At 43.0% G+C, this 19,851-nt stretch overlaps 1 protein-coding gene across 3 annotated transcripts in view; it reads left to right on the top strand.

Moving 5' to 3' along the window:
* LOC139284909 (chloride channel protein 2-like) overlaps positions 1-19,851 on the top strand; it is an 83,252-nt gene that overhangs the window by 56,013 nt on the left and 7,388 nt on the right. The window contains exons 15-22 of one of the 3 annotated variants that reach the window (XM_070905276.1): positions 1,009-1,142; positions 2,677-2,867; positions 4,562-4,642; positions 5,332-5,365; positions 6,564-6,634; positions 7,107-7,181; positions 18,075-18,113; positions 19,705-19,809. In XM_070905276.1, the coding sequence (XP_070761377.1) occupies positions 1,009-1,142; positions 2,677-2,867; positions 4,562-4,642; positions 5,332-5,365; positions 6,564-6,634; positions 7,107-7,181; positions 18,075-18,113; positions 19,705-19,809 (730 nt within the window). Of the gene's footprint in view, positions 1-1,008; positions 1,143-2,676; positions 2,868-4,561; positions 4,674-5,331; positions 5,366-6,563; positions 6,635-7,106; positions 7,182-18,074; positions 18,114-19,704; positions 19,810-19,851 lie in introns of all 3 variants that reach the window. The other 2 variants (XM_070905275.1, XM_070905274.1) reach the window with 2 other exon arrangements.

The raw sequence follows: 19,851 nt of genomic DNA, 5'->3' as shown, positions 1-19,851 counted from the left end.
CCAAATCATAGTTTCCATACGCAGACATTGTAGAAAGAATTTTAAAGACGTCTGCATTGGATTTAAAAAAATGTAATTGACCATAATCACAGGTTTTGCAGAATCTTCAAATTTCAGTGTTCTTGTTTTACAATAGGGTTAAGATTCCACTACTTTATAGTCCGGGTAATTTGAGTGAACTGACCCTTTAATGCCGTTTGTAGGGAGCATTTGATGCATTCTCTCGTGGTTCTTCACAGGACCATATAAGAACATATAGAGAACCTTTCTTAAGGTTTTGCTGTTTGCTGTTCCTGTTTCCTGGTGCTGTATTCAGGCCTTTTTCTTAATGGGATCCCAGACCAGCTTTGTGCTCTGTGGTATTGAAGTGGAGATGGCGGAGGATGGTCATCAAATTAACTTTGTGTTTCAAGCGAGGTCAGTGTATTGAGTTGTCACCGCAAACAAGGAGCGGAGGCTTGGCCGGAGCCGGTGTCCTGGCACGGCTCCGTGGCTTGGCAGCGGAAAACCATCGAGCGGCTGCTGTCGTGTTTGCAGGTTTTGGCAAGCTCAGGCAGGAAGAGAAGGCTGAGTGTTTATGACTGGTGTACCGGGGCGTCCGATTCTGCTGAGGCAAGATCTGCTCACACAATGTCACCCACTCCCCCCCTACTGTACACATGGCCGCCACCGCCGCTAACATCCGCGTGACGTGTCGACAGTGTGACGTGTTATTGGATCGACCGGTCGGCTGAAGGAAGGATGTGCTGTCAGCGTGGGCTATGAAGGAGAGTGGTTATGAAAACTGCACTGACGGAGCTGAAATCGTACTTCAGTGACTTCAGTGGCGTGAACATATGAATGATAACTTAATGTTAAGACTACTCAGGGAAATGCTATGATTCTGTAATGGATCCATCTTCTCAACTTACTGTACCTCTACTCCTCATCTACACTAACCACTTGATAAATTCCTGTCATCTTCCTCCTCCTCCTCCTCACGTTTAGTTTCCCCTTTTCTCCTCTCAGGAAGTATAATATTCGTGTGGAGGACATCATGGTGAGGGACGTGCGGTACATCACACTCAACTGCTGCTACAGAGACCTGCACAACGTCCTGCTGACGGGACACCTCAAGACTCTGGCACTGGTGGAATCAGCTGGTGAGACACACACACACACACACACACACACACACACACACACACACACACACACATACTGTACAGAGGGAGAAGTATTAAAGATTGTATAATACTCACATGAAATAGTAACTACACTTTCCCTACTTGTACTATATTAGTTTCATTCACAGTATATCTAATATATACAATACATACACACTCATTTCCAACACGACTAATGCCTAACGCTTACTCATAACTGCACTAACCTTTCCGTACAGGGAGCCGCACATCACTGTATTGATCCATCTCAAAGCCAGTGAGTGCATGCAGACATAAACAAAAGCAGCACCGGGAAGTAAATAACTGTAGATATATCTAGATTTAAATAATGTCATCATCAAATGGTTTCTAAATAATGACAATCAGATAAATAAAGTATTTAATCATCTGTGTTGCATTACAATTAAAACATGCATTCAATTCATTTTATTTAAGTAAAAGTAAAAACAAAATGTACAAAAAGGGCTCATAATGCAGAATGGACCCTGTGAGTGTAGCATTGTATCATTGGAATGTTTTTTGATGTATTAATACGTAAGCAGTACTTTAATAACTAACTACGTCATAAACTATTGGGTACTGTAATTTATAATTATGTATTATTTTACAAACAGATCATATGTTTCTTATGTAAAATCTTAATCTAAAAAATAATTAGTAATGGAGTGGAATGGAAATACTGGACTTTACATTAAAGTTATGCTAATGACATCTCTGTGTCTGCTGGATGTTTGAAAAGGCAACTTTTTGCAAACAAGTTTGATGTGTGATGCAAATATAAGTAGAAAGTCACAGATACCATGTGTTAGACCTGTTACACTGGTAATCGTGTTCAATATTAAGTACCCACCAAGCAGTGTGAAAACAACAAGAAGGAACATTACAAAAACCATGTTTTTACAGTAGAATACCGTGTGTGTGTGTGTGTGTGTGTGTGTGTGTGTGCTGATCACTGTGTCTGATGTAATATTGATGTCTGTGCTCGATGTTGCTGATGCTGTTGGACCGAGCGTCCCTTCCAGTCTGTACCAAAAACAAATTCCAGTGACCTTGGTGGCGAGCTCATTAAAGTGATTGATTGATTGACAAACTTGCCGAGGCACAGCTTGCTGATGGGGCTGCACTCGCCACCCCACTGAAGTGCAAATTTGGTATTCCAACGCTGTCTCAATTATGCAATCGTGCAGGAACAATTAGCTGCGGCATTTAACCAAATACATAATCAGCACGCACTGTCACAAAGGCAATTACTTAAAGCAAGCAAGCTGCCACCCACCCGCATACACACACACACACACACACATACTAGCTAATACACATTCACTGCGTTCTGGCCTTTTGTTATGTAACTGAGCTCTCTGCAGTGCTACAACATGTGTTTGGAATCTCCTGCAGTCTGTTCACCTCCCCTATCTGTTTTTCCTACTTCCTCCTCTCTCCACCCCTTCCATCCTCTTCCACTTTCTCCCTTCTCCTCACCTCCTTCCTCCGTCTGTGTCTCCTCTCCCAGAGTCCATGATCCTGCTGGGCTCCATCGAGCGTGCCCAGCTCCAGTCGCTGCTCTCCCAGCAGCTCGGTCGCCCCAGGCGGCTGGAGTACATCAGGGAACGAGCCGCCGCGGAGAAGAAACGCCTGTCGGTCGTGTCAAATCCGGGCAGCGAGGACGGCAGCCAGCGGGTCAGTCAGGAGGTCCGCTTCCAGGTCAGAGGTCCCTGCGAGATGTGGTGTGACACCAAGCAACATTTGGAAACGCCTTGGGCTTTATTATCTGTTTACATGTTGCTCGTAGTGCCAAATGAAACATTGGCTCTGTAAGTGACCAGGGAACTGGGCTGAGAGCCGGATGGTCAACAAGCTTGTTTGCCCAGAAAAGTTTGACGTTAGCTGTCAAAGACGTTTCCAGCCATTAAAAGCTTTCCAGTTTCTACTGATTTTATTTGCAAAGCCACTAAAGACATGCCTTCTAATTTTAACATTAGATGCTTTTGTTTTGAAAGACAAAGGACAAGCTCAGCTGCAGGGTTAGCATGAGCAGTGAGGTCACTGTGACTCAAAAAGACAAGGAAAGGGGCACCAACTCCATAAACTCAAACTCTGCATCGATCGTCTAGTGAGACAGAATAAAAAGCTCTCCAGATGCTCAGTGTCTCCAAAGAAAATGTGGATGTACTAAAAGGAGACTGAGAGTCTATCGCCACACCAGCAGCTCTGTGAGGCACAGCAGTGCGTTGGTTTGTGTGTGACAGACGGATAGCTTAGAGCATTATTAACATGTGTCATTAAGCCATCCAGAACAGTAATAAGGAGACTGAGTTTTGTGTGTGTGAGACAAAGGCAGTGAGGGGAAATAGGCAGGTTTAGTGGTTTACGGTATATGTCTAACTTGGTTCCAGGTCCTGCACTGTGGTGCTCAAACTGTGGATCTATCTCTTCTTTTCTGTTTTCATTTCTCTTTCATCAGTTTGCAGGGAGGGGCTGAGTAGAACGCCCTCAGGCATGGATGTGGGGGTGGGAGGAAGGAGACGCACATTCACCTTCTCTTTTATTTTTACTTTGTTCCTTTGACTTCATTTCTTCTTCCCCTCTTTTTTTCCCACTCTCTCACAGGGTTTTTAAAATGCTGGTCTTTGTATTAGACGATGATCGCTGTATTTAGTTTTTATCATCCTCTGAAACAAAATTTATCCCAACCTTTACCGTCAACCCTTTCCTTAAAGCAAGAATAATGGGGTTTCTTTGCTCAGCACGTTCAAAAAAGCACTTTGATTTAGGGCTTACTGTATAAAGGACCAAACTCAAGGCTGAATGAATGTAACATGGGAAAAGCATTACCGAAACTCCAGCTAGCTTAAAAGACAATATCAGGAATATTAATGTCTTTACACCTGGGCGACTTCACAGAATATATTTCTAACTAGTTTCACACAAACATTTGATCTGTGGGACGTTTTATGGTTGAAACCAGAATGTTCCCCCACTTCAGAAAAACATTAACATATCCCAGCAACAAAATGTTTTTTAGGTCATGGAAACGCCAGCATGGAAAGTCATTGAAGTCATGGAATTTTACATCAAGGCCAACATGAGAACACGTCTTTTAGCTCTCAACTCCCGCTGCTTTCTTTTCTTTTGGGATTTTTTTTCGGCTGTTTCCCGCTTTTGATTTGCCTCCATCTCATCACGGAAGAAGAAGAAGAAGAAGAAGAAGAAGAAGTGCATCCATTTGTCTAATGAGTCCACGGAAAGAGAAAGAGGGGTTGATCTCTTCAGCAGGATTGGGGTTTGGGAGTTTCGAGTGCTGTTTCTTATCTATCTGTGTGTGTGTGTGTGTGTGTGTGTGTGTGTGTGTGTGTGTGTGTGTGTGTGTGTGTGTGTGTGTGTGTGTGTGTGTGTAGATCTCTACTGAGGAGTCAACCTTCAGTCCTGCTCGTCCAGTTCCTCAGAAGCCCCTCAAACCAGCTCTGAAGAGACCCTCTGTGGTGGAGCGACCCACCGAGATCCCCACCAGTAAGAAACACACACACACACACACACACACACGAGAGAGAGTTTCCCAACACTAGACATAAAAAGGAAAGGAATGGGAGATTTAATAGCACCTCTTAGTTTCTCTGTCTGTGTCTCTTTTATCTCTTTTAGTCTCTCAGGTTGTACAAGGTTTGCAAGATAAATATAATTCAGCATGTAAAAACAAGACAAGAAGGATGTACTTTGTACTTTGCAGCTGAATGCTAATATCAGCATGCTAACATGCTAATATCAGCATGCTAACATGCTTACAATGACAATGCTAACATGCTGATGTTTAGCAGGTATTATGTTTACCATGGTCACCATCTTAGTTTAGCTTGTTTTTGCTAATTAGCACTGAACACAAAGTGCAGCTGAGGCTGATAGGAGTGTCATTAGCTTTGCAGGTATTTGGTCATGAACTAAAGTACTGGATAAATGAAAGGTTTTATCTTGACGATGGAGCTAAACAAGAAGTGCAGGGATCATCCTCAGGGGAACTTGAAGTTCTGATCAGCTTTCATGGCAATTCATCCAATAGTTCCTGAGATATTTCACTAAAAAGCAAAAATGTGGCGCTGGTGACGCTAGAGGTGAAGTGGGGGGGGGATTCATCCTCTGGGGACCATGACTGTCAGTCCAGACCAGGACCAAGCTCAACACAGTTTCATGTGTTGTTTCCCCCCCTGGCTGTGACAGGCTCTGACAGATTCTGCTGTATGGCAATGTCAGTATTTTCTCCAAGTAAATATAAAATGTTGTTTTGGTCCGCGAGTGTTTCGAACTGTTGGTATTTGAGTTTTGTTTTGGTGAAGAACGTGGTTCTTGTGTGTGTAGCGGGAGGTGTTGGCCTGTCTGCTCCTGTTTGTTGGCAGAACAGACACAGTCTGTTTTCTCTGGTTTGTTTTGTTTGTCTGTCTCAGTGGACAGGCTGGGGTCACTCAGTCAGCGTTTAGTTTGTCTTTTTCAGTTTCTGGTCGCTCACAGCGTCCAGATAATCTGCCTGTCACTGTTGTAAAATACCTGTCACAGTTTCTTAAAGCCACAAGTGACGTCTTGCAATTGCTTAATTTGTCTGACTAACAGTCCAAAGTCCAAAGATATTCAGTTAACTATCACATAAGACAATGAAAAGCAGCAAAAATCAATAATTCAGAAGCTGGAACCAGTAAATTTTTGGTATTTTTGCTCAAAAAATGACAATTAATGATAATGCTCCCTTTTGGATCCTGATCAAACATGGAAATTGGTCCAATTCAGTGCAGCATCCATGTGGACTTGAAAAGGATGTCTTCCAGTGTGCAGGTTGTCATTTGGTTTTGTCACCCCATTTCTCATGGGTACGTCAGGGGGCTCACACTTCACTACAATATAGTAAAATTAGTACTTGAATATTGACGGGTTTCCCATCTGCAAACGATCCAGGATGTGTGAGCACAGCAGGGGGGGTATAAAACACGTTGCCACAACGGCCTGATAGCTTAATTATTATTAACATTTTGAATATTCAAATATGAAGCAACTTTGTTGGAAACCAGTCAAAATACTGTTTTGATGATGCTAACTGAGACCACACACACAGTTAGCTCCACTACGGGTAGTGAGAAATGAACCGACAGCACCGGATTCGTGTAGTTTAACGCACAAACACAACTTTTCATGTTGATCTCCCTGAAAAATGAAGGTCTTGGTCTCGTCTAGATTCACCCTCAAAGCCCCCCGGACGTTTTGCAGATGATGCAGCTGTTGTTGTCGTGCTTCTTTTGGATGGGACCCGTAAGATAAGGTCTTCAAACAGAAGGCACATCATTAGAGTATCTAACAGACGTAGATACGGATATCTGACCATTTCACTGTTTTTGAAATCTCTCTCTGTCTCTCTTTCAGGCCCTCATGATAATTCGGGCATTGCTTTAAAGAACCTGTTCTGCGCCAGTCCAGATACAGAAGGCCTGGAGGTGAGAGAGCCATGTCCTCAAATACACCCAACTACAGCACCACCATCACACACACACACACTCTCAGTGGCTCACATCCTGTCGTTCACACATTCTGTACACCCACACAGTCCTATGCTATCTCTCACATACAGTCCTTCACGCTCCACAGTACAGTACCTCCCACACAAACAGACCAACACATATACAGAACACACATACGCAGTATCTCAGTCAGCCTCAATATAAAACCTTTTTCACTTTGTCTCAGCCTTGCATCCTGCGAGGCTTTAAAGGAAACTCTCTTCACTCCTGCACCACCCTGCTAGTGGCTTGTTTCATAGATTTCAAGTCATTTTTTTTCTCCTCAGCATTGCAGTGAACTTTGGTCACGTCAAAGTGGCATTGCAAGAAAGTTGGGGTTTTTTTTTTTGTTTTTTTTGACGTTGAGGTTGTTGTTAACGTTGTGTGCTTGTCTCTGGTCGCCCGGAAGAAAAACAACAACGTGGAGAGCCCCACGTCTCCTGAGCACAGGAGGCCGTCCAAACGAGTCCGGATATCCGTCGTGGTAAGAGCCACCGAACGGGGCTACCCAAATGCCTGGAATCCGCCCGGCAACAGGTTCATCAGCCAATCAGCCGATTGTCACCCCGCCATTCCATTCTGGGGCTAATCCCCAACGCCGATGGACTCTGATCTGGGCCAGGCTCAGCCTAAGCCCGTCTGTGCCATCGTGCCAAAAAAGTGTTGAACACCCTCCTCCTTGTACAACCTGTGACCCCGCCTACTGACCTTTCACTGCCTCTAGTTGCTTTTGTGATTGGCTAAGGCTAGAATCCATTCAGCATAACCTGTTTTCATTGGTCTGATGGTCAGTTGAGGTTATAGACAACTGAAATACCACGACTGCTAATTGCTTCTCCTACTGGGAGGATCAGAAAAGGCTTTAACATACCTAAATGCGAGTTTATATTTAACTCCATTTAAATTTTGTTACCAGAAATACATTTTGTGAAGCTTATTAATACATGAAGTAAAGCAGAGAAGAGTAGGGAAATAAGATAATGATAAAACCACAAAGCTATACTTAACCAACCTTAGATTTAAATCAGAAATTGATCCTCATGACCCTAAACTCTTGATCTCAATGTCCTTTTTCTAACATATAAATCTGTTGTTTATGACAGCCAGTCTTGTTACATGTAGTTTTTCTCAAACCTGAGGGTACTCAGTAGAGTAGAACGTTTTCACCTGGTAAAACAGTTCATTCATCTTGAAGTCAGGATGTGGTTGAGTTGTGGTCAAGTGGTCTACAAGGACGAGGCGGTTCAACCAAGCATGCTGTGTTGTCCATCATCAGCTGTGTCACCCGAGGTGTCCAATCAGCGACGGCCTCACAGGGCAGGCCGTACCTTGTTCCTGGAGTGACCCAAAATCCCATCGCATTTGTTGTAATTGATGAAAGCGAGTGTGGTACTGAAGGGAGGGAGTGTGAGGGAGGAGCCGAGCTCCTCTGTGCATGCAGCGTTAAATATCCGGGCGGGAGCATCATATCTCTTCATTAGGAACAGGCAGGTATTTGAATGACAGCGCTCCAGCAACAGCTCAGATGGAATGATGATGCATGAGAAGTCCCGGGAGGTATTGGAAAATATCACCACAGAACTGGGATGTAGCCCGCTGTCCAATTACCAGCGAGCGCGTACGCGCCGGCAGCGATGCATGTCAATCAATGAAACAAGCGTCTGATTGTGAATTGAGAAAAATGATTCCACGATACAAGAACATCCAGCGATGCATGACAAATTATCAGACAGCAATTTCTGAAAATCAAACACTATTAAGGAATACATAATCAAGCTTCCAGACAAAATACATTGACACATTTGATCTTCGTTCATCAGTATCGATGATTTATTAATGATCTAGTTTACAAATCATCGTGCGATTGTGTTTCACTCATCACATATAATGTCATTCCATTCACTAGGAGCCACCACCCAGCTTAAAGAGTTTCTTTGGGGTGAGCATGTCGTCCACGTTTCTATTTCAATCCAGAATTAAGACTCAAGGACAGATTTAAACTTGCTCACTAACACACACAGTGGATCTTTGTCTTGATCATCTTTTATACTGTCTGTGAAATGTCGCCACATGTTGCTGATGCAGAGCCCTTTAACCATCCAGACATTACAGGGACGAATGTTCTGGTGTTACCATGTTGTCTAGAACGATAAAGGTGTGTTCGTACTCGCGTTATCACCGTGAATTTGACTGCCACATTTGTTTTTGCAGTCCGTGTTTTTTCACCCCGAACACCCAACGCATCAGCTGTACAGACATTAGCTGTTGCTAGCTTCCTACGTGTGTGTGTGTGTGTGTGTGTGTTGAATTTGGCTGTGTGTGTTTATGTAATGGCTCAAACTCTGATTGAAGATGAGACTGTTATTTTCCTCCAGTCTCTCTGTTTTTTCCTCCTTTCTCTTCTCTGGGAGAAGCCCACATTTTTTAGCTCAAAGTGAAACATTTTCAACTCCTGCAGATGTGTGGGGTTTTTTTATGTGTGTGTGTGTGTGTGTGTGTGTGTGTGTGTCCGCTCACGTCCAGTGATGGGGAGCAGCGATGCTACATGTAGCGAAGTAGCATGTAGCTGCTAGTTCATATACATTTCCCAGTAGTGGTATGGAGTTCCTGCTAAGCGTTAGTCAGTAATTCTCTGACAAATAGATGAAGTTGTTTTGTAGTGTAATAAAATACACCCCAAAATAATGATGATGCATTTGTTTAATAGTTCTCATCAGTAATATAATAATGATAATAATAATAATAATAAGCATTTGTTTGTCACATTACACCCAACAGTAGATGTTGGGAATGTTGTAACTTAGCTACTTCACATGAAGAGCAGCTTGTGGCTTCACCAGCTGTAGCTTCTCCAACACGGCCCACGTTTTTCCATTGACTCTGTATCCACTTGTGATGCGTGTGCCCGACATCTAAACTAAAAACTAAAAAGTCTCCATGTTAACCACATAAAGGAAATGTTTATTATTCCTCAGCACCGCTTGAATATAAATACTCCCTCTGATTCCCAGGTATTACTGTGTCAGTGGAACTCCATTAGCACAATTAATGATTTATTCGTGAGGACCTTAAGGAGCTCCATTTGTTTCACATGTCAGTGACAGTTCTTGAAGTCTGTACACATTTGCACAGAGTGGCGCCAGATCATTCGTCATCAATCGCTCCAAGGCCCACGTGTAAACCCATGATGTACAGCTGATGAATTACACTGTGAAGTCTTAATCTAAAAACAACCCCAGCACCATATCCGGCATTATTTTTCTAATATGTGGCTGTGTTGTTTTCTGAGATGACCGGCCTCGGCTATGAAATACCACAAAAAAAAACAGACCCAAAATTCAGACACAATCCATGGAGCGTAAGTACACAGCAGAAGTCAGACTTGCCTTGAGGAACTCAACAAAAAGTACAGAATTAGTAACAGAGGAGGCGCGCTGGGAGTGTTTTTTGATTTGGTGGCGTAAAATGTGAACCCCCAGGCGTGTATTTCACACCGTGACAACACAGTGCTCGTGTTGAGTTGTGTGGCAGCCAAAGACCGCGGAGACTGTATGAAGCCGGAGGAACTTTAGTTTGAGGTGAATGACGAAACACATTTCTTCAACTGTAGTAATGAAAAAGATTAATCATAACAAAATGTACCAGTTTCACGCATTTACAGCAGGAGCGCTGCTCATTACATGGTCGGTCTGTTTCTGAGGTGAGAGCGCAGCACGTTTGCTCTCGTTCAGTTCAAAATTACATTGATTGTCCCGATGGGGTGCTACGTTAAAGGTCAGATTTCTTTTTTTTTTTGTTATTTTGAAATTAAAAACTTTAAAAAGGCAGAACTGTAATGCCGCAGCTCTTTTCATTTTAGCATGTTGTTATTGATTCACCACAGCATGCTGCATTGTTCCTGGGAAAGGACATGTTTTATAAGCCTGTTAGTTAGTAGGTACAGGACAGGGGGGGGTTCAGGGACATCCGAGAGTCCTGTGGGGGACTTCACACGGGACTAATATGACATGGGGACCTCATGTGATTTGTAACAATTACAGAGGCTGCCTGAGCTCTTAATCCTCAAACCACTATTCCATTATCTAACAGGTGAATCTGTCGTTCAGCGTCATGTTTTCTTTAAAACAGGGATGTCTTGATGTAGGCTGCGGTGGACATTATTTAGATTATTATTATATGAGATCGTCTACAGTACCCACACAGAGACCATTCAGTCAGACAGTCAAATGAAATCTACAGTAAAATCCTGAAAGATAATGAGATGCAGTCACATGCATGGCATTTTACAAAGGAACGTTCTGCCTCTCAACAGGCTCGATCCAAACTTCTCAGGACAACTGCACTACTTACCGCTAATCTATGTTAATGTGACCTTTTGGTAGTCTTCTGAGATACTTGGAGGGATTTGGTTTGTAAATCTGAGGAAAAACAGACATTTATTAAGTGTGAATGTACCACATAAAACATAGAACTGGGGGTTTCACCTCAAATCAGGTCTGTGGCTGTGAAAAGGATTCCAGGAATGTAATTCAATTCACTGAGATACTAAGAGCTGTCCTTCTGTTATAGTGACAGACGGGAAACGTGGGAGGGGTATGACAAATAGTCAGTCACCATGTGTAAATTCATACATTCATTCTCGTTTTTAGTGGTGCATTAAGGGTACAGTGGGGTCATGTCCTCTGTATTTGTGGACTTTAATCATACAAATATTACACAAATCAGGACTTTTAAGGTGAATTCTATTATTTATATTGGACAATTTTAAGACAAAATAGAAATTTATGAAATTAATGAAAAAAGGGATTTTGTATTTTCAACCAGAAATACTGCACCAGACCATAATGTTGGGAGATAGAAGCCTGTGTGTATTGAATCCTGTCCAGATGCACAGAGGTAGTCTTCCAACTAAATATAGTATGGCCACTTGCGTTGTTTCACTTTGACTTTTATTTAAAGTGTCTTGAACTGCAGCCGATTTTAAACATTTTGGTGACAAACTTTGTTGCCGTCACACACTCGTTCATTCATGTACCGCTCATACCTCCTAATCCCCGGATCTACGATCAAACCAAACTTTTTAATAAGAAAGAGACATGAAATATTTGGGAACAAATCTGTCTCCTAAAATAATTGATGACATGAAAGCTGTTATAATTAGTTTTCTAATCCTAGGTTTCATTTCAGCCTTTCTATCCCCGAGTAAACTGTTCAATCAACATCAGCCTTTTACTTGCTGGGATAAAAATCCAAATCTGTGGCTTTAGTTTGTAACAGTTTGGGCTTCATTTAGTCATCACTAACTAACCTCAGGACCCCCTTTTTGATGGCTGTATGGGAGTTCATGCCCTACCTTTACATTTCTATAGTGTTAATTATCAGCCACCAGTCAAGTTTCCAATCCAATGGCCCTCATCAGCCACTGCTGGTCGTAATTTAATAAAGTACAGTGATTTGTTAAGCACACCCATGAGGAGCATATTGTTTGGTCATTGCTGAGACAGATGGTACATTATTACAGCAGTGAAATTTGGATGTGTTAAGTGGGCCTAGAAGCATGTTAGTCATTATTGCCTTGCAGTGAGCTAATTAGTAATGAACCCCTGTAGCACTCGGTGTGTGCATTTACAGTGCACCAGGCCTGTGGGCTTGTTTCCCCCGTCATCAGGAGGTATTATTAACATTCGGCAGTGTATAAGTGCACGTGGCAGAGCGCGAAGCCGATGGCAGCGTCGCTCCAAGTCCGTCGAGGCTCCGTGGGCCCGAGCAGGCATACGGACAAACAAATTTATAAATCTTTTTTTCTCCCAAGACTTCTGAGTTACACCCCCGCGGCGGAAGAGAAATCGAGTTATTACTTCTCCCCCCCTCCCTTTTCTTTCAGCTCCTCTCTCGCAGTTCTTCTGTCATTCTTTGTTTCTGGATGTGGTTTAATCTCCACAGCTCTGCTTTACCGTCTTCGTCCATCTTTTTACAACTTTTCCAAAGCCCCCCCCCCCTCCCCTTTTTTTTGTGTCTCTGTCATCTGTCCACCTCCCTCTCTCCGTCCATCTAGGCTGTGAAATATTGATGCAGGGTAAATGACATCAGTAGTCTGTTTCAGAGAAATGATGCCGCCCAGCCTTCCAGTCTCTCCTGGCTGTTTTTCTCATTATTTTTCCCCCCACTCTCGCGTCTTCGTAATGCCTCCATGCTTTATTTATGATGGCTTGTGGGCTCAGTTTTTTGGCACATCTCCTCTCCCTCTTTATTTATTTGAGAGGTTTTTTTTTCTCCTTTTGTTTCTTTAGATCGTTGGAGAATATGTGTCATTCTTTCTGTCTTGGCATTTACACATTTACATGGGAACACACATACACATGATGCAAGAGAGAAAAGACAAGTTGCATTAAAGTGCTGGTAGAGGAATATGTGTCCTCTGCTTGTCGCCTTAAGTGTTGTGTGTGTGTGTAATGAGCCCTCTTTCTCAGCTTCCCTACCTAAATTCAATTCTGAGTAGCTGTTTGGCCATTCACACTCTGCTGCATCAGTATCACCCACTGTGGAGTGTGAGAGAAAATAAGGCCCAGGGACAAAAACAAGTGAAGAAACTGTCTTTCGTTGAATAGATATGCATATTGTCAGCTGTCCACCTTTGACAGCAATCAAAGAAAATGAGGATAAAGAAGTTTAGTGGCAGAATAACAGATCTTGGAGCCAGTTACAACTGGAACAGTGGCTGCATTATGTAAGGAATGTAAAGATGGCTGTAAAGGAAAGAATGAATGACTTGAGAGGGAAGATTTGATCCTTGCAATTTCTCCCAAACTGAAAGAAGCAGAATTGTACAAATGTTTTGAGGTGTGTCCAACGTTATTATGAAAAATAACTGCAGAATTTCACGATTAGCAGTGCTGCAGGAAGATGATGAGCTAAGTCGCTGTGACATCTGGAGCCTCCAACTGCCGAGGCCAATTACACACATGTCAGTGTTTTTGGCATCCAGCTGCACAAACTTTAGGGACATTCTGTAAGAAAAGGCTAATGTGCAGTTTAGGAGGAAGTGCAATGTCTTTCTTACCACAGCTCAAATATGTCGTAGTGTCATCAGCATAAAAATGGAAGTTGATCTGTAGCACAGTATACTAAGTTGAGATTTACACACCACTGAATTAAAACTAATTGCGCCACACAAAATAGTCCCTATGATTCGTTGTAATAAGATAATACAGGTCCAATTACGAAACACAATGCCAGTATCTTTTGGTACGTTACAGCTTATGATGCTAGCATGACTTCCTGTTTATGTAGTTGATTGGTCTACAGTAGTGTCCTAGCAACCGATTTACACATCACTCAAGTCAAGACATTCCTTTAGTTTTAACAGTGCAACTAGATTATAACTAGCTAGCAGTTACTAAGAACTCAGGATGGACACACAAACTTTCTGATGGATTTCCAAGTAGCTAGTGCAACTTAATTCAGATGTGATGAACTAAATGCAGTAAATGGAGACTAAAACAGGGCTAAGCTAAACAAAACACAAAAGATCCTGCGTTAAAAACACAGTGCTCAGGAAGAAGAGGATAGAATGATTTATTATATTAAATACTATGTTTAGTTCTTGGAGGACGAGTAATGATGGAATCAGCTAATAGAAGATTAAAGGTCTCAGTGTCGTGATGATCTCTATCTGACTGAAACAGAACAGATTACAGTATAGGACACACACAAAGGGGACTTTTGAAATAGAGTTTTAATTATTAAAATCATGAGGGTCAAGTGTTGCACTTTCAGAATAGGTTCAATGAGAACAAGTTGTACGCCGTAGAACAAAGACACTAACTCCATTAAAATTGTCCTTCAGGTATCTAATAGGAAGAATATTCAGGGGACAGGATGAAGTTTTCATTTCCTGAATAATTTCAGACGACACAGAAGAGAAACACCGGAGAGAGTGAACTTATCTGGAGAAGATGAGTGTGACATACTGACTATGATTTGTTTTGAGGGTGAATTGATTTGTTGCTCGGTATCAGATACTCTCAGGTTGGAGAATTTGTTGCAGCTTTGAGAGCATCAGCGAAAGGACTCAGATATTCTCATGTTTGTGAGGTGCAGACAGGGGTCTTGGGCATGTTTCCCAAATAGTAACGGTGGTCACTACCACAGCGCGACGGATCGCTAACATTACCCACCCACCATTTCACAACTTTTCCCAAAGCTGTCGCGGCTGCGTCACAGCTCGGCATCGTTATTGCTCGCAACTGTAGTTTGAACAAAGCCATTAATGATGTCATTTCACAATCGTGTTTAAGTCTCTGCGATCTAATTAGATACACGGATAAGGCAGTATTAAAATGAGCAAAGTGAGCATCAGCAGCGAAGAAATCAGCAGTTAATTGCCTGCACATGAATGATAAGTAATTATTGCCTCAATGTTTCCCTATGGCACCATTCAGTGGAGTGGTACTGACACCAGATAGAGACACAACAGACATCATTATATTGAGCATAAGCATGAGAGATAAACTTGATAGGGCCTTCTGTCATCACTGCACCAATCGAAACAGCTATTCAGAGGACAGGGTGTCGGGTCCTAATGCTAATGATGCTGATCTCAACTTCGGGGGAGTCCACCCACATCTAGACAGGCTGCATCCAACGGGCACTGCAGAGCATCAGAGCCTCATCAATAATAGTTTCTCACGAATGATGATCTGCGTTATTGAATGCTTTTTCTGTCAGTTGATCAGAGTGGTGATGATCCAAAAATATCGGCTGACCGATATATCAGTTAGGCTCTAGTATAAACATGGTCCAAGAGGCAGGACCCAGGAACCAGAACCAGGATGTTGTAAAAGAATAAATATTACAGTGATCTAATACAAGAATCATATTGATTTAAATTAGGTTTTGAGTTGTCTGTTTCAGGTGATTTCTGTTGCCACTCCATTACAATGGAGGTGAGTGGAATTTAGTTTGTGTTCATGTTCCCCAGAGGATGAACCCTACTGACTTTGGTGACTTCTCCTGTAGCGCCACCATGAGGCTGGCATTTGTGATTCTGAGTAAAATATGTTGAAATTTGCCGCATATATTCATGATCAACTTTGATCCCCTGACCTGTCATCTAGCGCCACCATCAGGTCAAAATATCAGTTTGTCCAATACTTTGGTTTATAGAATACCTGCAAAACCGATGACATTCCCATCAGTCTGTGCCAGACTAGCAAAGTGCCAATTAGCAAATGTTAGCTTGCTAACAAGTTAAAATACCATGGTAATCCCTATACCTGCTAAACAGTGACATGCTAGCATTAACATTGTGAGTATGTTAGCATTTAACTCAAAGCACCACTGTGCCTAAATACAGCCTCACAGTGCCGCTGGCATGACTCCAGAGAAACAGTCCCGAAAACAATCTGTCCACAAAAGGAGGACTCTGGATTAGCCTGAGAAACCACGACATTGCTTTTGGAGAAACACGTTGCTTTTGAGGTTTTTCAAAAAGTTCTGATGATGATGGAGCACATGTGCTTTTTTAAGAATATTGATATAAGATCCAAACTTTCTCCGTGGCCAGATACCACAAAGTAAGTTAGTAATTGAGTAAATATGTTTTTGGGGCTTTGGATGAACCGACCCTTTAAACCAGAGGCAGATTTTGGATTTAGAGTGGAGGACAAAGATGCTAAGCCCTCCCTTCAGCCAAAATTGGAAGTGAGCCTTACCCCCACCCCTTCTATCTTCTGTAGGCTGAATAAAGGAAGGGGTGTCCTGGAGGAGAGGCTGCTTTTTATCCAGATTTCCACAATCATAAAACTCTCTTCATTATAGACTTTAGCTGACTACATAATCCTGCCGAGTGTGTGCGTATGAAACGGCAGTTTCTGCTGGTAGATTGTGTGTTTTCCCCCCGCTGACCTAGTCTTGAATGGTTGCCACTGATGGGATGATCACGTCGCTGGATGGAAGTAAAGATCAATCGCTGCGGGAGGAAGGAGGGAGGGAAAGGAAGAGCAACGGACCTTTCTAATCTTTGTCTGGTCACAGAAACAGCGCAGCAGGCATTACAGCTTCATCAGCCTATTATCATCACACACACACACATGCTCACTCAAATCTCATTTAAATATGCCCACACAGTTCCTCTGATTTCAATGTCGGTCACATGCATGAAGTTTACTCTCCCACACACACACACACACACACACACACACACACACACACACACACACACACCACCTAACTCATGTATCCAGAAGCAGAGATTTGCTCTCTTAATAGAGCAACTAATCTTTCTGAGAGCACCTATTTTGCATGCACAGTCCAACCTCTCTCTCTCTTCTGCAAACACACACACACACACACACACACACACACACCAACCAAAGTGATTTGATCTCCATTTTTCTGCAGTTTACATTTTACCCCTGGAACAACAGTGTGCAACAACATTCAGAGTGCCCTTGTGACAAGCAGAGTGATCAGTGAGACAGCGGAGATAAAGTGCTGTAGGTGTGTGTGCGTCTTTGTTGTGTCTCATCAACTCCAGGCACGTCTGGCGTCTCCCTGCATAATGCTACAGTAGGGCACCTCTTTCTACCCCGCGGCAACAGTTGCTAGGGTTACCGACAGGTCGGCCACCGCAGCGATGAGGATAAATGAGCTCAGGTCTCCCATCAGCCTCTGGGTCACACTCACTCTGCCTTTCTCTCTCTCTCTCTAACACACACATGTTCTCCTGCATTCAAGCCTGAGAAAGTAAATACCTGTACTCAAGCACATGACTAAACACTTTGTATTTCACAGCCCATCACACACACACACTCAGAAGCTGCATACACACCCTGCGGTAACACACTCGGTTGTATATTTCCACCGCCCAGCCTGCCTCAGTATTCTCAGAGCTTCACTGCGAAGCACGCGGTTGCTAGTTTGACTCTCAGCTTGTCAAACAGAGTATCGGCAGCGTCGGCCTGTCAGTTATGAGCTCTGAGCGCGCCGCAGATCCATCATTATAATGATCATCTGCTCTGACATCTCATACATCACATCCCCCGCTCTCATTAAATGTACTGTAGTCGCTCCTTTAGTCACTCATTCCATTTCTGTCCATCTGTCTGAAGACGGCGGCGCTGTATAACACTTATGATGTGACGCATCATAAGTGTTATGTGTTTTCAGTATGTCACTTTACCTTCTGTGCACAGACGAAGTGCTGGGGGCGCAGTTGAAAAGTACAAATAAATGTTTATTGAGATAATAACCAACCGGACACCACTGTTTATCTGCCATTTGTTTACCATTCCATCACTGCTTGTGTTGCACACGTTTGGTTTTCGTGCACTTTGTGTTGTGTGCTGACTGCTCTGCTTTCGCTTCTTGTCTACAGGACGACGGAGATGTGGAGGATGACATGACTATTAGAGAGGTAAGACAGACAGCCAGTCACACAACACACACACACATATATACATACACACATCTTATGATTAGAGGACAGGCAGCAAGGGATCACACGCTATCAGAGACTGTTAGCCAATCAGGAAACAGCTCATACAGTTAAACTTTACACTCTGTGTGACAAATCTGTCATAGTGATGTCATCAAGGTTATCTCCGCTTGGGTTTGGAGTTTTATTTTGAATTCAAACGCCTTTTCTATTTCAGAATGTGGCTCTAAAGCTTTTAAGAGCTGCAAAGCCGATAAAGTTCAGTCATGAACCCCATGACGATCTCGCTATGCTTTCTAACTTCCCTGCCCTGTCTGTTGCACTCAACCCCAAGTCCATTAGTTTCTACTGAGAACATAAAACAGCTCACAAATATGTAGTTTAATTTTTTTTTTTAAAGGCTCACTAATTTCCTAAAACAGCTGGTCACTGCAGTTTTTAACACACGTTCCTCAAAGAGGAGTAAATTGTGTTTTTGCTGGGGACTATTTTCACTGGCGGATTAATCCACAATTGGTGCTCTAGCAAGTATTCCCGGCAGCAGGACGGTGTGTGTGTGTGCGATTGAGTCAAAATAAACTACAGTGTGTGTGTGTTCATGGTAATAAAGGAACACGACCTCCACTGCAACAATGGAGCTCTATGGCACAGAACGTAGATCAGGCTTTGTACACAGACTTGTTAGTGGGATCAATTCATTGCTGGTTTTGGTTGATAATCACAAAAACATAGAATATGACCGGCCTTATCCTTTATATCGGATGTCCTGGTACCCGCATCAGTCTTCAGAAGCTTATATTTGTCGAACTCGAATCTCATCTTGCACTTGATGACATCACACCATGACAGACCTGGCTTTTCAGATCCCTCAATATCCCCAGACGGGCCGATTACCCTGCAGTCTTATATTTTTGGATATGACATCATTCATAATTCATCCATCAACAGCACCTCTCATTTCCTCTCTGTCAGCCTCACATTCCTCACATTTTCTCCCCCCTTCCCCCTCTTTTTTTTTTTTTTTTTTTTTTTCCCTGGAATCGCTCATCGCTCACCTCTCATACGTCTGCCGCGTCCTCGCTACGTCTCCCTCCCTCGTTCGCCATTCACCTTCCTCGCCGTCCGTCGTCGTGGGTTTCGTGTGATTTATAGAGTCATTCAGTGCGGTTCTCGGTCCATTGATTGTCTATCAGAGGGAGGTGATTCGTCAGGAGGTGGGATGGGATGATTTGATGCCGTTGCCTTCTGATTAGTGACTGACACCAGACATAAAGACATCGTCTGTTAACGGCATCCATTACGCACGCAGTCACTCTTTTATAGTTTTATAGTCAGACAGTCAAAAAAATACATGTTTGGCCAACAAAGCCAGGCTACGACACAGGGAGCCAACCTTTTTTATTAAAGATTAAAGTCAAGTCAGTGCCATCTACCTCTGGTATGATTTCACATGATGCAATTTCCCTGATAAGCTATTCGTTAATTGATCAGTACGACGCTGGCTGTTGACGCTCTTCTGTGATGTTTATCTCTCATCCCTGAACTCCCTGCTCCTCTGTGTGTTTTGCAGATCGCAGAGTGGGAGGAGATGCAGCTTGATGAGCAGGTCAACTTCAACAACTGCAAGATCGACCCCGCCCCGTTCCAGCTGGTGGAGCGCACGTCGCTGCATAAGGTCTGATTGTAAATCCAGCTGTCGTTCAGCCTCTGTGTGTGT

The sequence above is a fragment of the Enoplosus armatus genome, chromosome 5, assembly GCF_043641665.1.
Source record: "Enoplosus armatus isolate fEnoArm2 chromosome 5, fEnoArm2.hap1, whole genome shotgun sequence".
In the NCBI taxonomy this organism is placed as follows: Eukaryota; Metazoa; Chordata; class Actinopteri; order Centrarchiformes; family Enoplosidae; genus Enoplosus; species Enoplosus armatus.
This window is presented reverse-complemented; position numbering and strand designations above follow the sequence as displayed.